Consider the following 22,761-nt stretch of genomic DNA (forward strand, 5'->3'; position numbering starts at 1 on the left):
TCTGCGGGTAGGCAGAGGGGATGGGGTGGCTCTGTTAGTTTAAAAAAAATCAAATCCTTAGAAAGAGGTAACATAGGATTGGAAGGTGTAGAGTCCTTCGGGGTAGATTTAAGAAACTGCAAGTGTTAAAAGACCCTGATTGGAGGCCTCCAAACAGTAGCCAGGATGTGGTATACAAATTACAGCATGAGATAGAAAAGGCATGTAAAAAGAGCAATGTTACGATAGCCTTGCACATAATGTCATACCTGCCAATCTCTCACTGCACTAGATAAAATGATCTACCTTGTGCAGGTAGATTGTGAAAATCAGGTTGGTGCTGAGTCCCAAAAGAGAGAATTGGGAGAGTGCCAATGAGCACATGGAGCTTAGAAAAATAGAGGGCTATGGGTATCCCTAGGTTTTTTCTATAGTAAGGACATGTTCAGCATAGCTCTGTTAGCTGAAGGGCCTGTGTTGAGCTGTAGGCTTTCTATGTTTCTATGAGTTGTCTTTTTAGAGCAGCTGGTGGTTGAGCCCACACACAAAATGCTGGAGGAACTCAGCCAGGCCAGAAAGCATCTCTGGAAAAAAGTACAGTCAACATTTTGGGCCAAAACCCTTTGGCAGGACTGGAGAAACAATGCTGCTGAGGGGTAGATTTAAAATGTTGGGAGAAGGAAGAGAGCTGATAGGTGAAACCTGGGAGGGGGAAGGGTGGAGTAAAGAGCTAGGAAGTTGATTGGTGAGAGACAGAAGGCCATGGAAGAAAAACGGGGGAAGAGTACCAGAGGGAGGCAATGGGTGGGCAAGGAGATTAGGTAAGAGGAGGGTAAAGGGGATGGGAAATGGTGAAGGTAGGTTGGGGTGGGCATTACCGGAAGTTTGAAAAATCGATATTCATACCGTCAGTTTGGAGGCTACCCAAATGGAATATAAAGTGTTGTTTCCCCCAGCCTAAGTGTGGCCTCATCAAAACAGTGGAGGAGGCCATGGATAGACATATTGGAATGGGAATGGAAAGTGGAATTAGAATGGGTGGCCACTGGGAGACCCTGCTTTTTCTGGTGGACAGAGTGTAGATTCTCAGTGAAGCGGTCTCCCAGTCTATGTCGGGTCTCACCGATATACGAGAGGTCACACCAGGAGCAGCTGATACAGTAAATGACGCCAACAGACTCGCAGGTGAAGTGTTGCCTCACCTGGAAGGACTGTTTACGGAGGAGGAGTAGGGGCAGGTGTAACACTTGTCCCACTTACAAGGATAAGTGCTAGGAGGAAGATCAGTGGGGAGGGACGAATAGACAAGGGAGTCATGTAGAGAGCAATCCCTGCGGAATGCAGGAATTGGTGTTTCTCTCTCCCCTCCCCACCTTTTAAATCTATTCCTCTGCTTTTTTTTCTCCAGTCCTACCGAAGGGTTTCAGTCCAAAGCATCGACTGTACTTTTTTGCATAGGTGCCTGACTTCAGTGTTGTGAAGATATTGGAGTCCATTATGAATTATGATGTTTTGGGGTACTTGGAGGCACATGTAGGCCAAAGTCAGCATTGTTTCCTTAAGGGGGAATCTTGCCTGACAAATTTGTTGGAATTCTTTGAGGAAATAACAGGCAGTGCACACAAAGGAGAGTCAGTGGATGTTACTTTGATTTTCAGAAGGCATTTGACAATGTCCCACTCATGAGACTACTCAACAAAATAAGTGCCCATGGTATTACAGGAAAGATACTAGCATGGATAGAAGAATGCCTGACAGCAGGAGGCAGAGTCTGAATAAAGTTTGCTATCCTGTTTGGCTGCTGGGGTCAGTATTGGGAAAGCTTATTTGCGCATTATAGGTCAACAACTTGGATGACATAATTGATGGCTTTGTAGCCAGGTTTGCAGATAATACAAAGATAGGTTGTAGGACAGATAGTGTTGATAAAGCAGGGAGTCTGCAGAATGTGGACAGATAGCAGGAATGAGCAAAGTAGTGGCAGATGGAATATAGTGAAGGGAAGTGTATGGTTATGCATTTTGTAGAAGGAATAAAGGTGTGGACTATTTTCTAAATGAAGATAAAATTCAAACATCAGAGTTCTCATGCAGGATTCCCTGAGGGTTAATTTGCAGGTTGAGTTAGTGGTAAGTAAGGCAAATGCAATGTTAGCATTTATTTCAAGAGGACTAGAATATAAGAGCAAGGATGTGATGCTGAAACTTTATAAAGCATTGGTCAGACCACTCTTGGAGTATCATGAGCCATTTTGGGTCCCTTACGTAAGAAAAGAATTGCTTGCATTGGAAGGGTCCAGAGAAGGTTCTTGACATTCTGGGAATGAAAGGGTTAACATATGAGGAATGTTTTGATGGACTGTACTCGCTGGAGTTTAGAAGACTGAGGGGGACTCTCATTGAAACCTATTGAATATTGAAAAGCCTAGACAGAGAGGATGTCGAGAGGATATTTCCTATAGTGGAAGAGTCTAGGACCAGAGTGTACAGCCTTAGAGTAGAGGGATGTCCATTTAGAACAGAGATGAAGAGGAATTTCTTTTTCCAAAGGGTGGTGAATCTATGGAATTCATTGCCACAGACAGCTGTGGAGGCTAAGTCATCGAGTTTATTTTGAAGGCAGAGATATTAGATTTTTGATTAGTCAGGGTGACAAAAGATTACAGGAAGCAGGTGAATGGGGTTGAGAAATCAGCTATGATGGAATGGCAGAGTAGTCACAATGGGGCAGCTGGCCTAATTCTGCCCCTATGTCTTATGGTATTATATTTTGAGGCTGCATCTATCAGAATAGATATAGAATCAGAATCAGGTTTATTATCACCAGCATGTGACATGAAATTTGTTAACTTAACAGCAGCAGCAGTTTAATGCAATACATTATCTAGAAGATAAATAAATAAATAAACAAGTAAATCAATTACAGTATATGTATATTGAATAGATTTTTTAAAAACATGCAAAAAGCAAAAATACTGCATATTTTAAAAAGTGAGGTAGTGTCAAAGGATTCAGTATCCATTTAAGAATCGGATGGCAGAGGGGAAGAAGCTGTTCCTGAATAGCTGAGTGTGTGTCTTTAGGCTTCTGTACTTCCTACCTGATGGTAACAATGAGAAAAGGGGATACCCTGGGTGCTGGAGGTCCTTAATAACGGACGCTGTCTTTCCAAGACACTGCTCCCTGAAGATGTCCTGGGTACTTTGTAGACTAGTACCCAAGATGGGGCTGACTAGATTTACAGCCCTCTGCAGCTTCATTCGGTCCTGTGCAGTAACCCCCTCCCCCCCCTTACCAGACAGTGATGCAGCCTGTCAGAATGCTCTCCACAGTACAACTGTAGAAGTTTTTGAGTGTATTTGTTGACATACCAAATCTCTTCAAACTCCTAATGAAGCATAGTCACTGTCTTGCCTTCTTTATAACTGCATCAATATGTTGGGACCAGGTTAGATCCTCAGAGATCTTGACACCCAGGAACTTGAAACTGCTCACTCTCTCCATTTCTGATCCCTTTCATATCTTTCAGACCTTTGAAAAGATGGCCACAAGGGATTACTAAACAAACTTGGGGTGCAAAGGTGGTAGTAGACTGGTGGGTTGAGTAAAACAAAGCTTGGGCATAAATGGGATTTCTTTGCATTGAAAGGTTGTGACTAGTTAAGTGTCACAGTGGATGATGCTGTTTGGCACCTATGGTACAACTGTGATTTAAATGAGGATCAAGTAATAGATTTTCAAAGCTTGGCAGCAGAGTGGATTGTAATGAGGATCCAGAATATCTTCATCAGGCTGTAGACAAGCAAGTGCATTGCTGATGGAATATAATGTGTATAAAAGTGTGGTCACCTTTGGTAGAAAAACAGGTCGTAACCTTTTTTAAATGGTGAGAAATTGAAAAGATATCATATATTTTGATCTGATTCTGATTCAGTGGGTTGTATACAAATCACAAAGTTAACGAGCAGGTTCAGTAAGCAACTAGCAAGGCAGATTCATCTTGCTTCATAGGATTTCATGGTGCAAAAAATCGTACCAAAGAGTTTTCTAGGAATGTAACCTCTCTGTAGCATGCAGATTGCCCTTGTTTAGTTTACAAGTCTTTCTACAGCCTTAGTTATTTGATTTGTCAAAGTAAATTCGTTCTATCTCAAGAATTGTACCATATTTTGTTATTAACGTAAATTAAACATAATTTTACTGTTTTATGATTTTGATGGATTTTTTTTCCAGACAACTGCCGCAGTGGATGAGCAAGTTGAGTGTGAAAGTGAGGAAAAGTCAAGTAATGAGCAAACTCTCCAGGAGGGAAAAAATCCTCAAAATGAAGGTTTTGGAGGTAATGAGAGTTTGTTAATTATCATCCACCAAATCGATTCGCCTCAGTATTTGTTTCTGCTTACTGCCACTCATTAACAAGCAAACACTTTTTGATGATTTAATATTATCTGAATTTTGGCATTGTATTCTTGAAAATATTGTTTCATTAATAATAGATTAATGCTCAGCCAGATGGATTAATGTTTGTACAGACCCTTAACCTTCATGATTGTAAGAGTATTTATTTAAACAGCATATAGGAAAATCCTGTATGTATGTATTTGTCTTCAACTGCTAACACTAAACCAACCTCTGTAAACTATTCCAGTTTCCCTACACTTACTGTCTTCATGTACTGTGTAAGACAACTTGTTCTATTTATCTACTATTATGATCCCTCTCAAAACTGTTTGACTGCCTATATGACATTCAGTAATTGAATAGACGTTTCCTGATTAGGTGTCTGTTTGCTTCTTGAAAATGCTACATGGTGCATTTGCTATATGAATACAAGTTCTTGTTTTGCTCCCACATTTCAGTTACCCAGGTGATCTCTCTATCCTGATATGTTAGCTCCTAAACAATGAGCTTTAATTTTCTACAAAAATCTTCTGTTTCTGTTCCTAACATCAGAGGACAAGGGATTAAGGGAAGGAGTAAAAGGTCTAGAGGAAGAATTTAGTCAACCAGAGGGTAGCTGGAATCAGGAATGACTGAATGAGTGGCGAGAACTTTTAAGAAGGATCTGTATTAGCAATTGAATTGTCAATTCACTGGTAGGTAGTAGACCAAGTGCTACTCAATTGGATTAAATAATATTTAGTACTTGGCATGGTGGGCCAAAGAGCCTGTTTCTGTGCTGCTTGATTCTGACCTTTTGTAAATCTAAGTTTCCCGTTACTTATAGCACATGTTACTTCAAAAACTCCAGTAAGTTGGTCAAACTTGATTTCCCTTACAAAACATGTTGACATTACGTGATTACCTTGAATTTTTCTAAGTGCCCTGATGTTAAGTTATAGCTTCCAATAAATTTCCAATGCTGTATGTTTAAATCCTGCTTTCTTTGTACCTTTTAAAATAAAGGGACATTTGCTCTTTCCCAATCTAATGACGTCTTATCCAAATCAAAGAAATTTTGGAAAATTAAAAATAATGCCTCAACCATATCATTATCCACCTTTAAGATCTTAGGACAAAGTTCATCAGGATCTGGAGATTTATCAGTCTGAAACTCCTGACAGTTTCCTCAGTACCGCTTTCCTAGTTATTGTTATTGTGATATTTCTTACTTCTGCAATGTGGATATCATGGTTGTAGTATTTTTCATCTATAGAACATATTATAGCTGAATATTAAGAACTTTAAAACAGTATCTTCAAAATATGTGACCGCTTTACCTTGGAGATCAAAGACAACGGGTAGCACCAATGTTAATCAGTTTATATTATGGTAGTTTTAGTTTAAAGCAGATTTCTCAACATGAATCTGTCATAGAACATGGAATAGTACAGCACAGGAACAGGCCATTCAGCTGAACCACCTATAAAGTAAAACACCCAAATACTAATCCCTCCCACCTACACCATGTCCATATTCCTTTATTTGCTTCTGCCATCATACCAGGCAGCGCATTCCAGGCATCCATGTCTCTCTCTCTAAGTAAAAAATATTTGCCCCTCGCAGCCCCTTTGAATCTACCCCCTCTCACCTTCATTGCATGCCTTCGGGTATTAGTTATTTCAACCCTGGGAAACCAATACTCTCTGTCCAGTCTATCTATGCCTCTTATAATCTTGTAAGCATCTATCAGATCTCCCCTTAGCCTCCAGCACGTCAGAGAAAACAACCCAAATTTATCTAGCCTCTCGTGATAGCACATGCCATCTAAACCGGGCAGCATCCTGGTAAACCTCTTCTGCAGCCCTTCCAAAACCTCAACATCCTTCTTAATAGGGGAGGCCCAGAGCTATGTGCAATAATCCAGATGTGGTCTAACAAGAGTGTTATAAAGTTGGAAGATAACCTTTTGTCTTTTAAACTCAGTGACTCACCAAGCATTCCATAAGCCTACTTAACCACCTGGTCGACCTGTGCAGCCAGTTTCAAGGAGCTATGAACTTGGATCCCAAGATCTCCCTGCTCAGCAACACTGTTAATGATCTTGCCCTTAACAGTGTACTGTCTCCTTGAAACTTCCCTATCAAGGTGCAATACCTCACATCTATCTGGGTTAAACTCCATCTGCCATTTCTTTGCTCGTATCTGTAACTGACCTGTAGCGTATTATATTCTTTGTCAGTCTTCTACACCATCCACAACTCCACCAGTCTTGGTATCATCTGCAAACTTTCTACACACCCATCTACATTTTCATCCAGGTCATTTATATACATCACAAACTGCAGAGGTCTCAGCGCATATCCCTGCAGAACACCACTAAATTACAGGCCCCTCAACCACTACCTTCTGTCTTTTATATGCAAGCTGGTTTTAAATCCAAAACAGCTAATTCATCATAGATGCCATCATAATCTTCTGGATTAGCCTCCCATGAGGGACTTTGTCCAGATGTAGACAACATCCACTGCCCTAGCCCCATCAATCTCTCGTCACCTTGTCAAAGAAATTCAATCAGGTTGGTAAGGCACAACCTGCCATGCACAAAGCCATGCTGGCTCTCCCTAATTAGGCCATAGGTTTCCAAATGCTCCTATGTCCTAACCCTAAGAATTTTCTCCAGCAATTTTCCTACAACTGACGTGAGACTCAGCGATCTATAGTTCCCAGGATTCTCCCTTGTTCCCTTCTTAAATAGAGGTACAACATTAACCACTTGCCAGTCCAGTGGACCTCACCTTTGGTCAGAGAGGACATGAAAGTACTGGTCAAGGGCCCAGCAACCTCATCTCTTGCTTCTTTCCATAACCTGGGTAAATGTCATCAGGCCCTGGGGACCTATTCACCTTAATACTTATTAGGAGGCCCAACACTTCCTCCTCCTTAGCCTCTCAATACCCTAACCTATTTATAGCACTCAGTGTTGACCTCTTGATCCTCCATATCCTTTTCCTTGGTAAACACTGAAGCAAAGTACTAATTAAGCATCTCACTCACATTCTCCACATCCAAGCAAATGTTTCCCCCTTTATCCTTGAGTGGTCTCACACTCTCCCTAGTTATTCACTTCCTCTTGATATATGTATGGAATGCCTTGGGTCTCACCTTAATCCTACTTGCCAAGGACTTTTCATGGCCCCTCCTGGCTTTCTTAATTCCCTCCTTGAGTTCTTTTTTGGCTTCCTTATTATTCTCATGTGTTTCGTTTGATCCTAACTTACGAGGCTTTACATACTTTCCCTTTTGCTTCATGACTAAATCCATTATTTCTCTGGACATCCAAGGTTCTCTTATCTTTCCATCCCCACCAATCCTTCTAACATCCTTCTGTACTCTGTGCAATTGATTTTTAAACAACCTCCACATGTCTGATGTGGACTTGTCAGAAAAAAGGTGTTCCCAATTAACACTTCTTAGTTCTTGCGTTATGCTCTCGTCATTTGCCCAACTCCAATGTAAAACTCTCCACCAAGACCCATGCCCATCTTTATCTATAGCTATCCTGAAAGGATTTAAGGAGTTGTGGTTACTGTTCCCGAATTGTTCACCCACTAAAACGTCAGTCACCTGGCCAGGCTTATTAACCAACACCAGGTCTAGTACGGATAGTCCAATGAGTATCTCTCACTGGACTATCCACATTGAGTTAAGAAACCTCCCTGGTTTCTTAACAAATTCTGTCCTATCTAAACTCCTTGCACTAAGAATGTCCCAGTTTATATTAGTTGAAATCCACCAATGCAACAATCTTATCATTTTTACACATTTCCTTAATCTGATTACATATAGAAAATCTACAACACAATACAGGCCCTTCTGCCCACATGTACTTACTTTAGAAATTATCCATAGCCCTCTATTTTTCTAAGCTCCATGTACCTGTCCAGGAGTCTCTTAAAATACCCTATCGTATCTACCTCCACCACTGTCACCGGCAGCCCATTCCACGCACTCCCCACTCTGCATAAAAAAACTTACGCCTGACATCTCCTCTGTACCTAATTCCAAACACCTTAAAACTGTGCCCTCTCGTGTTAGCCATTTCAGCCCTGGGGAAAAGCCTCTGACTATCCACACGATCAATGCCTATCGTCATCTTATATACCTCTATCAGGTCACCTCTCATCCTCCAACACTCCCAAGGAGAAAAGGCCGAGTTCACTCAACCTATTCTCATAAGGCATACTCCGCAATCCAGGCAACATCCTTGTAAATCTCTTCTGCACCCTTTCTATAGTTTACACATCCTTCCTGTAGTGAGGTGACCAGAACTGAGCACAGTATTCCACGTGGGGTCTGACCAAGGTCCTTTATAGCTGTAACATTACCTCTCGGCTCTGAAACTCAATCCCATGGTTGTTGAAGGCCAATGCACCATGTGCCTCCTTAACCACACAGCCAACTTGCACAGCAGCTTTCATTGTTTTATGGACTTGGACCCAAGATCCCTCTTATCCTCTAGACTGCCAAGAGTCTTACTATTAATATTATATTTTGCGATCCTTTTTGACCTACCAAACTGAACGACCTCACATTTTCCTGGGTTGAACTCCATCTGCCACTTCTGAGCCCAGTTTTGCATCCTATTGATATCCCGCTGTAACCTGACAGCCCTCCACACTATCCACAGCACCTCCAACCTTTGTATCATCAGCTAATTTACTAAGCCATCCCTCCACTTCCTCATCCAGGTCATTTATAAAAATCACAAAGAGAAGGGATCCCAGAACCGATTTCTGAAGCACACCACTGGTCACCAACCTCCATGCAGAATATGACCTGTCTACAACCACTCTTTGCCTTCTATGGGCAAGCCAATTCTGGATCCACAAAGCAATGTCCCCTTGGATCCCATGCCTCTTTACTTTCTCAATAAGCCTTGCATGGGGTACCTTATCAGATGCCTTGCTGAAATCCATATACACTACATCTACTGCTCTACCTTCATCAAGGTGTTTAGTTACATCCTCAAAAAATTCAGTCAAGCTGGTCAGGCACGATCTGCCCTTGACAAAGCTATGCTGACTATTCCTAATTATGCCTCTCCAAATGTTCATAAATCCTGCCTCTCAGGATCTTCTCCATCAACTTACCAACCACGGAGGTAACTTACCAACCACTGGCCTATAATTTCCAGGGCTATCTCTACTCCCTTTCTTGATTAAGGGAACAACATCTTCAACCCTCCAGTGCTCCGGAACATCTCCTGTCCCCATTGATGATGCAAAGCTCAGCAATCTCCTCCCTCGCCTCCCACAGTAGCCTGGGGTATATCTTGTCCGGTCCTGGTGACTTGTCAAACTTGATGCTTTCCAAAAGCTCCATCACATCCTCTTTCTTAATGTCTAAATGCTCAAGCTATGTCTATATGTACCTCAATGTCCCTGTGTCTATTAGGGGGGCTTGGTACAATCCCATCAGTGTGATTGCATCCTTCCTATTCCCGAGTTCTATCCAAATCGACTCAGTGCTTGACTCCTCCATTACATCTCCCCTGAGTGCAGCTGTGATATTGTCCTTGATTACAACTCCCCTATCCTGCTCTTACCACCTCCTCTACCTTTTCTAAAATTTTGAAAACCTGGTACATTAATCACCCTTTCCTGCCCCTCTCTCAACCAAGTTTCAGTAATCCCTGCAACATTTTAGTTCCATTTACTGATCCATACTCTTAAGTTCATCACCCTTACCCATAATACTCCCAGTATTAAAATATACAGACGTCAAACTATCCAACCCATCATACCTCTTACTTCAATTTTGTCTTTCAATACTTTTCCTGCCATCTACGTTCTGGTCCAATCCTTCCCTTGCTGACCTAGGGTTCCGGTACACAGTCCCCTGCAAGACTAGTCTAAACATTCCTGAGTAGCATCATCAAATCTCTCGGCCAGGATATTGGTTCTTCAACAGTTCAGGTGCGACCCATCCCTCTTGTACAGGTCACCCCTTCCCCAGAAGTTGTTCCAATGATCCAAGAGTTTGAAACCCTGTCCCCTGCACCATCTCCTCATCCATGCTACTGCCCCATTCCTACGTCCGCTAGCCAATGGCACAGGGAGTAATTTGGAGGTTACTACCTTGGAGGTCCTTCTCTTCAGCCTCTTTCTAACTCTGTATAGGAACTATTCCCCTTTTCTGCCTATGTCACTGGTGTCAATGTGCACCATGACCTTTGGCTGTTCCTCCTCACCACTGAGAATATCCCGCAGCCACTCTGATACATCACGGAGCCTTGCATCCAGGAGGCAGCACACCATCCTGCTGTCTCTTTTGCGGCCACACAACTTCCTTTCTGTCACTTATAACTACTACTCTGCCTGATTTTGCCCTTCCCCGTCAAGCTTCAGAGCTGGCCGCCATGCCACCAGCCTGCCTGCTGCTTCTGTGATATGAAGGGTCATCTGCCCCCCCCCCCCACCCCCCACAGCAGTATCCATAGAGGTATACTTGTTGTTGAGGGGAATGGTCACAGTGGGAATCTGCACTGACTTCTTAATACCCTTGTCTCTTCTGGTGGTTACCTATCTACTGTCTGAAGCCTGTACTCTGGGTGTGACCACCTCTTCGAAAGCATCATCTATAATATCTTCAGCTTCCCAAATGATCCTGAGTACATCTAACTCCAGCTCCAGCTCTGTGACCCTGTCAGTCAGGCACCGAAGTTGGGTGCACTTCCTGCAGGTGTAGTCATTAGGGAAAATGTCAGGTATTCTGAATTCTCACATCTGACAGGAGGACCATTTCATCTTGACTATACATTAAAAAAAAGAGAAAAATGCTTCCCTCTTCATAACTGCTTCTGCCTGTTCACACTAAAGCCTGTCAAGCCAAAGCCTTCTCACTCTTATCACTGGCTCACCCTAACAATGGCTGCTGCACTTGAGACTACTATTTTGTTGCAGCTGAGTTTAGACCTCTGATGTCGACACTTAACGCACCAGCCTTGCATTCGCTCCCCAAACTTCGATAGCCTCTGAGGCTGTCACTTATCATGCCTGTGCAGCCCAAAAGGTTTATAAACTACAACTTTTTCTTTCTTTATATAACATTTTACAGATTTGACAGAAACTTCTGAAATGAGAGAGAATTTTCAGCGCCAGTTACAGGAAATAATGTCTGCTACAAGAGTGGAGAAATCGGTAGGACACCGTGCAGCCGTATCAAGGGGAATTCTGGAATACTCCCCTTCAGCTGATGGTGCCCTTCGTGCAGGGCGTAGCAGAGCACTGGAATCCCTCAGGTCTCTTGAATGTTGACTTTTAAATGGTGTTTTTTGCAAAGAAGTTATGGAATGTTTTGGTATAGTTTTGATAAATGCCTTGTAGACATAATGTTTATTTTTAATGGTTATAATGTGGACATACATGCCCACACTGTTCAAATAATGCAATGTGTTTAGTCTGAGAATTAGTTTGCATGTCTCAAATGCATTTTTAAACTTAAGTGTTTCATTTTTATTTTTATTTGCAGTTCAGCTACGTTATTGAATTCCAGTTTTATTCGTTGATCTAATGAGAATTCAATAGCTTAGAATTTGTATTCAGTTTTACTCATAGGATGGATGCCATTAAATTGGAAAGCGTGTTGAGGAGATTTACAAGAATGTGGCCAAGACTCAAGGGACAGAGGTGTAGAAAATTATGAGGAGCATAGATAGGGTGATATTCTCTTTCCCAGGGTTGGGGAATCAATAATTAAAGGACATAGGTTTTGGGGTGAGGGGAAATATTTATTAGAACCCTGAAAGGCAACATTTTTACCCAGAGGATAGTCCATATATGAATGATTGCCAAAGGAAGTGTTTTCCTTCGCATCTAAAAGCCAGTTCGACAGGTGCAAGGATAGGAAAGACTACAAGGGACTCACTTTGATAGAAATCTTGGACCATTTGGGCTAAAGAGCCTCTTTACAGTTTCCTGCCGAAAATAATACAATATTTATTTGAAAATATTAGAGCCATCAGTTTATAAACACAGATGTTCCACTTGCATCTGCACATTCAGTACACTGGAAACAGTGCAGAATACGTGTAGGAAGATGTTGCTAGGACTTGAGGGACTGAGTTATAGAGGGAGGTTGAGCAGGCTAGGGCTTGAAGTGTAGAAGAACATATGGAGGTGTATAAATCCCTGAGATGCATAGATGGGTGAATGCATGCAGTCTGTTCTCCAGGACTGGACAATCAAGAGCTGAGTTTAAGGTAAGAGTTGAGAGATTTAACAGGAATCTGAGAAGAAGCTTTTTCACCCAAAGGGTGGTCCTTTTACTGAATGAGCAGCCCGAAGAACTGGTTGAAACAGATATATTAACAACATTTAGAAGACACTTAGACAGGTACCTGAATAGGAGAGGTTAAAGGGGATATGGGTGAAATGTGAGTAAATAGGATTAGCATAGATGGACATCTTGATTAATATAGACTGGGCCAAAAAACTTTTTTCATGCAGTTTGATTCTGACTCAATGATTCTCATATCCTGATCTTTAGGTGCTCACATCCAGCTGTAATGGACATCAATACAGAACCATCACAAAATGAGCAGATCATTTGGGATGATCCTACAGCTAGGGAAGAGAGAGCCAAGCTGGCCAACAATATGCAGTGGCCTAGCAGCCCCTCTCAGTACTCCGAGCAGTTCCAGAAGAACACGGAGCAGGTGGTGGAGCGAAATACAGAACACAGAGAATCTTTAACTGATTCAGAAATGGCTGCAATTGGTACTTTAAACTATTTTTCCTGCACCTTAAAAGTTATTGTTTACTCAATTTTTAGAATTCATTTAAGTGTGTTTTTGGATATTTTCCATCAGTTGTTCTGTCTTTGTCATGCTAAAACAGCAGAAACAATGAGCTGCTAGATTTTGTAAAATATTTAAAATTTCAAGTGGCCTTCTGTGATATTTAATACTTACATAAATGCCATATTAGAAACATCTTAAGGCCTTGATTTGTGTATAAAAACATGTTTAGTAAGGAGGGAAGGAAAGGCAATTTATTTGTAACTCTTCATTAAACTTCATTCCCAGTTTTGCAAGATTTCCACAATATCTATTGGAATGAATGATGCCAATACAGAGAAATTTCAAATAACTCATCTATTTCAAACAGTATGTTTATGAAATTTTAAATTCTTCTTTAAATTTAAAAATGAATATGCCACAGATGTCACCAGCTTCATCGAGACCTGAAAGGATGAGTGTGTGCCTTCGAGAATATAACCCAAACCAAAAGCCATAGATGTACTAGGAGATAAGCAGTTGGCTGAGGGTTAGATCAGTGGCATTCAAAACAGATCATCTTTGAAGAACTAAAAAGCTATTCTAATTGAAGAGACTGAATCTGATGCATGCAAGCTCTGCAGGGTTTGCATTCCATTGCTTCCTACAAGGTGAAACCTAAAATCATGAATGGCTGTGATGCTTCACCTCCCCCCCCCCCTCCCCCAAATGAGCTCAAAGCCTTTTATGTATGCTTTCAAAGGGAGAATAAACTATACCTGTGTGAATCCGTGCAGTATCTGATGACCCTGTGATCTCGGTCTCGGAGGCTGATGTCAGGACATCTTTCAGGAGGATGAATCCACGCAAGGTATCAGGTCTCAATGGTAGGGCATTGAAAACCTGTGCCAACCAGCTGTCGGAAGTACTCAAGAACAGATTCAATCTACCACTGTTGCAGTCGGAGTTTCCCACTTACTTCTAAAGAGCCACAATTATACATGTGCCCAACAAGAGCAGAGTGAGCTGACTCAATGACTATCACCTATTTGTACTCACTTCTACTGTATTGAAGTGTTTTGAGAAATTGGTCATAGCCAAAATCAGCTCCTGCCTAAGCAAGGTCCTAGACCCGTCACAATTTCCCTATTGCCACAAAAGTTCTATAGTGGTGCAGCCTCACTAGCTGTCAACTTGGCCTTGGATTACCTGGACAATAGCAATACCTACGTCATGCTTCTGTTTATTGTTTCCCTCACGGTATTCAACACCTTCATACCCTTAGTACTAATCAACAATCTCCAAAACCCAGGTCTCTTTACCTCCCTCTATATCTGGACCCTTGACTCCCTCTTTGGGAGACCACAGTCAGTGCAAACAAAGGAGAGTCAGTGAATGTTGTTTACTTGAATTTTCAGAAGGCCTTTGACAAGGTGGTGCATATGATGCTACTTAACAAGATAAGAGCCTATGGTATTACTGGAAAGGATCTAGCATAGATAGATTGGCTGAATGGCAGGTGGCAAAGAGTGGGAATAAAGAGGGCCTTTTCTGGTTGTCTGCTGGTTATTAGTGGTGTTCTGCAGGGGTCTCTGTCGGGACTACTTCGCAATGTTGTATATTAATGCTTTGGATGATGAAGTTGATGGCTTTGTAGCCAAGATTGCAGTTAACACAAAGACAGGTGGAGGGGCAGGTAGTGTTAAGGAAGCAGGGAGTCTACAGAAGGACTTTTGGCAGTGGCAGATAGAATATAGTGTAAGGAAGTGTAGTGGTGTCGTACCTCACCCCTTAGTTCAGCTACTTACAATGCAGTCCTAACATCTCTACCCCAGTGTCTCCACAACAGTTCACACCTCCATTCATGCAAAGTGAAAACTAATGACCCTTACCTCTATGACTCTTAATGACCCTCATGTGATTGCTATACCTTTAAACATCTCACAGAGTATATAAGCTGGAAGCTACTCACCATGGATCAGAAGAAGCCTCAGATGAATGGCAAAATATTTTCTAGACAACACAGCAAGTCCAGTTGCCTTAACTTACTACTGCTTGATATGATTGTATATAGTTTTTTAAAATGTTGATGAAGTCTTTGATATTGACTCTACTTATGTTGCAGAAATTCCACATGAAGTTGTAGCAGCAAAATGTGACACTTCAATGAAAGGTGATCACCTCACCCCTACACCTCAAGCACCCAGTATTGCTTTTCCGCTAGCAAAACCTCCAGTGGCACCACAGCCTAAAGAACAGGTCGGGAAATACTCAGTATTTATTGTAACAAGGAAGTGATTTGTAAGTGAGGAGTATTAACATGATGCTCATACAAATCATCTACACAAGTACACTATTTTTCCCCAAGCTTTTTGAATCCTAACCAAATTTAGATTTAACCTTAACATTCTGCTTGTACAATAACTTTAAAGAATCAATAACAACACACTTCTGAATTGTTTCTGCTCTTTTCAAGCAAAAGATGTGCTGAGATTTTATTTTGTATTTCAGTCTAGTGTTTATGTTCACTTTTTTCGTAATCTAGTCTTTAGACATTTTTTTCCTCAGTGTCTCAGTAGGTGCTGAGCCTCAATAATCATAAAGCCATGACATCTAATGTCTCACTCCAGAGATTTCAAATTCCAGCAGACGAAGAAAATGTCTTGCTGTGTCTGTGGTTCCAAGTAGCTCATGATCATATTAATAACTTTCACTTTTATTATGCCTTGAATATACAATGGATCCCAGTTAATTGGGACCAGTACATTTTGGCCCAATTAAGCGACTGCCCCAATTAGCCATTTCTTGGAAATATAGTGGATTCCAGTAAATTGAACTATCAGTTAATTGGCTCAGTTGCTTACTTGGGACATCTCTTAAAGAACCAAAACTAATTGAGAAAATCATCGGGATCCCCTTTCCTGGGACCCTATGCTGTTTAATTGGGACAAGGGACTGTTGCTGAACAGTTTCTCACTAGTGTCAGTTGCACAAGCTTGTGTGGCCATTAGACATAATACCGTGCTTAATGTGAACAGTTTTTAAATAGTATCAGTTGCACGTGTTTGTCTTAAAAAAGCAGTGATTTTTTTGTCACTGATAGTTGGTGAGAAATAAGCAATAAGAGTTCAGAACTGCTGTGCTCACTGCAGTTTCAAGCTTTCAGACTTGGAGATGCCAGAAATGACTTCACTACTTCCAACAAGTTAGGAACTACGAAGAATTTGAAGGTATCGACAATCATCTTCAATGTTAACAATGAAAGTGAAGATTTGGAGGATTCAATTGCAGGCAACTCCCTAGGTGTCTGCACTAATTTTGTTCATTTACAATCAAAGGAACATGGCAGTATACGCTGGATGAATTCCTTCTTTGATAACTATTTGGAATTAATCCAGTTTTATAGTACTGTAAAGGTATTGGTAGTGTTCTAATTTGTTCTGTATTTCATTTGAATACATTACTTGTTACTTGGTTTGTTTTTTTAATATACCTTTTAACTATTTCCAGAAAACTTCATCATTTGGGGTAGCGACTTAATTGGGCCAAAATATATTGGTCTCAATGTGCCTTGGTTAACTGGAATATCATCATCATCATTATATGCTGTGTCGATCATTGTCTTCCATCTGTCCTTTGACTCCTTTCACACTGTTGTTCTTATTCTTTTCTCTATCCATGACCACGATTGTTCTTGGCAGTTTTTTTTCTACAGACGTGGTTTGCCATTACCACCGTCTGGGCATTGTTGTTACACGACGGGTAACTCTAGCCATTATCGATACTCTTCAGGGATTGTTTGCTTGTTGTCAATGGTTGCATAACCAGGACTTGTGATATGCACCAGCTGCTCACTCTACCAGCTCCCATGGCTTCCCGTGACCCTGATTAGGGGGATAAGTAGATGCTGCACCTTGCCCAAGGGTGACCTGATTAGCGGATGGAAGGAGGACCTTGCACCTCCTTTGGTAGAGACATATCTCCACCCCACCATCCAACTGGAATCTACTGTAGTTAAAAAGGTATTTAAAAAAAGCCAACTTACTGTTTAACAGAGTAACAAATTACGTATTTAAATGAAATACAGAACAAATGAGAACATTACCAATATTACTTCAGTACTATAAAACTGTATTGGTTCCTAATAGTCATTGGTGGAGAAATTCATCCAATGTATGTTACTGTGTTCTTTTCTTTGTTTATAAACAAACAAAATCAGTGCAGACACCTAGTGCAGATAATGGGCTGTCTTCCCGCACGAAGTGGTGTCGTAATTCATCAATAAGTTTCTTGGCCCAAGCACACACAACTGACACTATTTAAAAACTGTTCACTCTAAGCACAACGTGGTGTCTAACAACCACACAAGTGCAGGTGACTGAGGCCAGATAAAAACTGTTCAGCAAGAATGTCCTGCCCCAATTAAGCAGCATGATGTCCCAAATAAAGACAATCCTAGCTATTTTCTCAATTAGTATTTTTTTTTCCTTTAATAGGTGGCTTCCCTGGTTAATCAATTTTTAAATTTGCCAGTGGCTTTCCCAAAAGCCAGTCAAGGCTGGGAAGCTTAGGGGAAATGCAAGTTGGAATCACTAATCCTTGAAAAATCTAAGGGATAGATGTGAGTTTTAGTGTCATATGAGCTGAGGCAGAGTTGAGGGACGTTATGGAGGTGGAAATAGCTTCAACATTGACAGATATTTGAGAAGTTCCTCTCGGAGATAGAGGCTGCAAACACTGATTCAGCTTCAGATGATTACAAGAGAGTAAGTGAAGTTGGTGAGGAATGGAACTCTTACTAATGTTATTGGTAAAACTTTCAGGTTGCTATTGGTGAGAATAATGAGCCTTCTGTTCAGCGGAGATTCCAGTTATCATCACTGAACCCTCAGGAACGGATTGACTACTGCCATCTGATCGAACAGCTAGGTGTGTTTTTTTTTAATTTGTGCAGTATCTTAAAAAGAAAATATTCTTCTACCACAATATTCATAATGATTCTTTAATGTGCTATTTTACTGTCATCCCACCTCTCCCTATCTCTGACTCCTCCCTTGACACTACATCTCTGACAAACCCCTGGGTCTCCCTTTCTCTGGTGACCTTGCCACTCTCTAACACTGACCCCTCCCCCATCTCTTCACATCTGCCAGTCGTCCCCAGTTTCTGTACTATTTCCAAAAATGCTACATTTTTGGCATCATAGCATATTTCATGAGATCTCTGCAAGTTTTTCCTTTCCATGTGGAACAATATTGTATTTGAGGCCTGATGAGTGATATATAAAGGTAGAACTCATGCCATTTTTTGTCAAACCCAGTTTCTGCATTTTGTTTTCACCACTTCACCACTTGCCTTTTGCCATCAAATATTCCCAAGTTTCTGTTCTTCCTATTTCTTCTACGTAGTACTGTTCAGTTGGTCTCTTCTTTCCAAATGTATCTTTTAATGCTTCATTGTGATAAATTTCATCTTTGTTTCCGTTCATCATCCTGAAGTCTGCTGATTTGATTTGATGCAAGTGATGCATTTCACTGTATATTTCAATGTATGTATGACAAATAAAGCTGATCTTTATTTTTGAAGTACCGTAGATGTCGGATTATAAGCCGCTACTTTTTTCCCATGCTTTGAACAGCATTGAACACTGCGGCTTTTACTACGGTGCGGCTAATGCATGGTTTTTTTTCATGCCACCAAAAACATTTTGCCTCGTAACAGTAGACCAATAAAATTGATGAGTAGTTCACAGAGGTCCAATGAAATTGTACGATAAATCAAGCGCACTTTCACAAATTATTGTAAATCAGTCATTTGTACTCACCCTCATCAACATGGAAAACACTCGAAGAAAAGCATATGATGCAGCTTTTAAGTTAAAGGCAATCAATCTGGCGGTTGAAGAAGGAAATCGAGCTGCTGCACGTAATCTTGGCATAAATGAATCGATGGTGAGAAGGTGGAGACGCCAGCACGAAGAACTGAATCAATGCAAAAAGACGACAAAAGCTTTCAGAGGTAATCATAGCAGATGGCCCGAACTTGAAAACTTTCTTGAAGACTGGGTTAACACACAGAGAGCAGGCGGCCGCGGTGTTTCCACCGTGCAGATCAGACTGAAGGCTAAAGCAATCGCCACCAAAATGAAAATCGAAGATTTTAGAGGTGGGCCATCGTGGTGTTTTAGATTTATGAGACGAAAAGGCCTGTCCATCAGGGTACGCACGACTCTCTGTCAGCAACTCCCTCCCGACCATGAGGAAAAACTTGCTAACTTCCGCACGTTCACTCAAACAAAGATAGCGGAGAATTCCATCGGGCCAGATGAAATCATAAATATGGATGAAGTACCTTTGATATTTGACCTGCCTCTCACTCGGACTGTTAATAAAAAAGGTGACTCGTCCATCATACTGAAAACAAGTGGCCATGAGAGAACGCATTTTACTTGTGTTCTGAGCTGCACAGCATCCGGACTAAAGCTTCCACCGATGGTGATTTTTAAGCGGCTGACAATGCCAAAGGAAAAATTCCCAAAAGAAATCATGGTGAAAGTCAATAAGAAAGGTTGGATGATGGAGAGTCTAATGAAGGATTGGCTCAGAGAGTGCTACGCCAAGCGACCGGGGGGATTTTTTCACATAAAAATAGCGTTGCTCGTTATGGACAGCATGAGGGCTCATATAACAGATTCAGTGAAAGCTGCCATCAAGAGTACAAACTCAATTCCAGCTGTGATTCCTGGGGGCACCATGAAGTATTTGCAGCCACTGGACATCAGCGTGAACCGGGCATTTAAAGTGGCACTGCGCATTGAGTGGGAGACTTGGATGACGAGCGGCGAGAAATCCTTTACCAAAACAGGCCACATGCGAAGAGCATCTTTAACTCAAGTCTGCCAGTGGATCCTAAATGCTTGGAGCCATGTCACAACATCCACCATCACCAACGGCTTTCGAAAGGCTGGACTGCTGCGTGATGAAGAGGATCGCGTGCGCTCAAGTGAGAGCGACAACGAAGAGACTGAAGTGAGTGATGAGATCCTGAGGTTGTTCAATTCGGACACTGAAGAAGAGGACTTTGATGGTTTTAGTGCGCAGGAGGAAGATGAAGAAGGCGATCAATAACTATATATAACTTTATCAATAAAGGCGATAAAAAAAGTATACGCAACGTAATTTGTGTGTTACCGATACGTATGTATTTTAAAAGTAGCCGTGTTACAGGCACGGTTCGAAAAAAAGCATTTGCAATATGTATTTGTTTATGTTACCATACGGATTTAATTAAAAGTTAAAAAATCCTCACGTGTAATATCTTTCTGTGTAAATATCTCATATTACAACGTGGGACACCTGCGGCTTAAAATCCGGTGCGGCTTGTACAAGTACAAAATTGATTTTCTTTCTAAAATTAGAGCCAGCGGCTTTTAATCAGGTGCGCTCTGTAGTGCGAAATCTACGGTATTCTAAATCTTCATTCTCTATTCAATTTTTTAACACTTACATACTGTGATGCTATGTAACATTGAAGCAGCATTCAGGCAGTTGCAAATGATCACAGTAAGATTTAATATCACTGACTTACTGATATGAAAATTGTCAAATATGTAAAACTACAATTAAAATACATAAATTAATATAAATCACAATATAGTACAGGAAAAGGAATAACTGAGAAACCTACTGGCTGTCGATGGAGGAGCAGCGTTTTTTATAGTTGCTGTTTCTAACTTGTTTTGAAAACTTACTTTTAAACGCAATATTGTTTTACGATGGGGAGCGCCAAAGCTACTAAAAAAGAAGAGCTCCTATAACTTTGGAATCTACTTTGGAGACACTTCAGAAGCATACAAATAAACTCTCGGAGGAGTTCCTGCAGAAATTTCAGCAACTCAGTGCTGAATTTAAACGAATAGATGTAAAATTGGATTCTATTCAAAAAACTTTAAGTGAACACAATAACCAGATAAAAGAGAATGATGACACTTTGACGATGTTGGATGCGAAAATTGATGACCTGGAAAAGATCTGTGATAAACAGTCAAAGATTAATGAAAAATTAAGACAGAAGATTATCAACTTAGAAAATAGAAGCAGAAGAAATAATTTATGAATTCTGAGTTTTAAAGAGTTAATAGAAGGTAATCAGCCTTCCAAATTTTTTGCAAACCTTTTGGCTGACTTATTTCCAAATATTTTTAAAATCTCCACCTAAAATAGACCGAGCTCATAGATCGCCAGTACCAAGACCTCCTCCAGGAGAATGACCCAGTTCAGTGATAATTTGTCTTCACGACTTTAAAACAAAGGAAATTTTAATTCGTGAATCTCGTCAGAAAGGCATGATTGATTATGAAGGCCAGAAGATCAGAATTGTGGAGGATTTTTCACCCAAGGTGTTGAATGAATGCTTCAAGTTTAAAAAGGTTATGTCAGAATTGTATAATAAAGGTTTCAAGCCCTCTCTTCGTTACCCCGCTTGTCTTAGAATCATTTTGAAAAATGGCTCTCAGAAATGGTTCCGTTCAAGAATTGCAGGATTTTTTAATTTCCGAATCAGTATCAGAAGTTTAAATGTTCAATAATTCCCTACAGAATTCTATGTTGCGTCTGCCTGATGGATCCTTTTTTAGAAGCAGCAGTCTAACTGTTCATTACTTTCTTTTAATGAACAATTTTAATTTTGTTTTTAATTTTAATTTTAGTTTAATTTTGCTCTGATTTTTGTTGTGTCTTGTTGGAATGCAGTTAGTCTTGAAAATTTTTTGCTCAGCCAGTACATTGTTTTGGGAGGGTAATGTTGGTAGGTTTAGCTGTCGACTGCTCTTTGGTCAACTTTCTCTCTTTGGGTGGGGGGTGGGTTTCTTTCAGCTGTTTGGTTCTCTTAACTTCATTTGTTGCTTGGTTACTATATCTTAAAGCTCATTGGATTTAATATACATTCTAGCGGTTTTTATTCTAACCTCTCAAGTAATATTTAAAATGGATCGTATTATTAATTTACTTAGTTTTAATGTGAAAGGATTAAACCATCCCGCGAAACATAATAAATAAGATATTTAATTATATTAAGAAATTGAATGTCTCAGTTATATTTTTACAAGAAACATATGTTTGTAAATGTGATAACTTGCGTCTTTTCAGCCGTTGGAAGGGATTATTGTTTCATTCCCCCTTTCAGGCTAAGGCCAGAGGAGTTTCGATTCTTACAGACAATTCAGTTTCTTTCGTTCAACATAATGTAGTGTCTGATACCAGTGGGCATTTTGTTATAGTCTCAGGGAAATTAGATAATAAATTAATGGTTTTTGCTAATTTGTATGCCCCAAATATAGATGATCCAGGTTTTTCTGAACGCCTTTTTTCGCTTTTACCAAATTTAAGTCTGTATTCTGTAGTTTTAGGCGGAGGCTTCAACTGTTTAGACCCTGTTTTAGATCGCTCATCTTTTAAATGATTAACCTTTAGTAGATCTGCCTCCTTTATTCAACCTTTTCTAATGAAATGTGATATTATTTGGTGTTTTTTGTATCCAACAGTTAAAGAGTACTCTTTTTTTTTCTCATGTTCATACATATTTCAGGAATTATTATATTTTGTTGATAGTCAATTGATTCCATTG

At 40.5% G+C, this 22,761-nt stretch overlaps 1 protein-coding gene across 3 annotated transcripts in view; it reads left to right on the forward strand.

The window, feature by feature from the left end:
• topbp1 (DNA topoisomerase II binding protein 1) overlaps positions 1–22,761 on the forward strand; it is a 114,486-nt gene that overhangs the window by 75,632 nt on the left and 16,093 nt on the right. For all 3 annotated transcript variants that reach the window (XM_073023860.1, XM_073023859.1, XM_073023861.1), the window contains exons 19-23: positions 4,212–4,317; positions 11,478–11,661; positions 12,909–13,138; positions 15,263–15,396; positions 17,961–18,066. In XM_073023860.1, coding sequence (XP_072879961.1) covers positions 4,212–4,317; positions 11,478–11,661; positions 12,909–13,138; positions 15,263–15,396; positions 17,961–18,066 — 760 coding nt within the window. The remainder of the gene's footprint in view (positions 1–4,211; positions 4,318–11,477; positions 11,662–12,908; positions 13,139–15,262; positions 15,397–17,960; positions 18,067–22,761) is intronic.

The sequence above is a fragment of the Hemitrygon akajei genome, chromosome 20 (assembly GCF_048418815.1).
Source record: "Hemitrygon akajei chromosome 20, sHemAka1.3, whole genome shotgun sequence".
NCBI classification, from domain to species: domain Eukaryota; kingdom Metazoa; phylum Chordata; class Chondrichthyes; order Myliobatiformes; family Dasyatidae; genus Hemitrygon; species Hemitrygon akajei.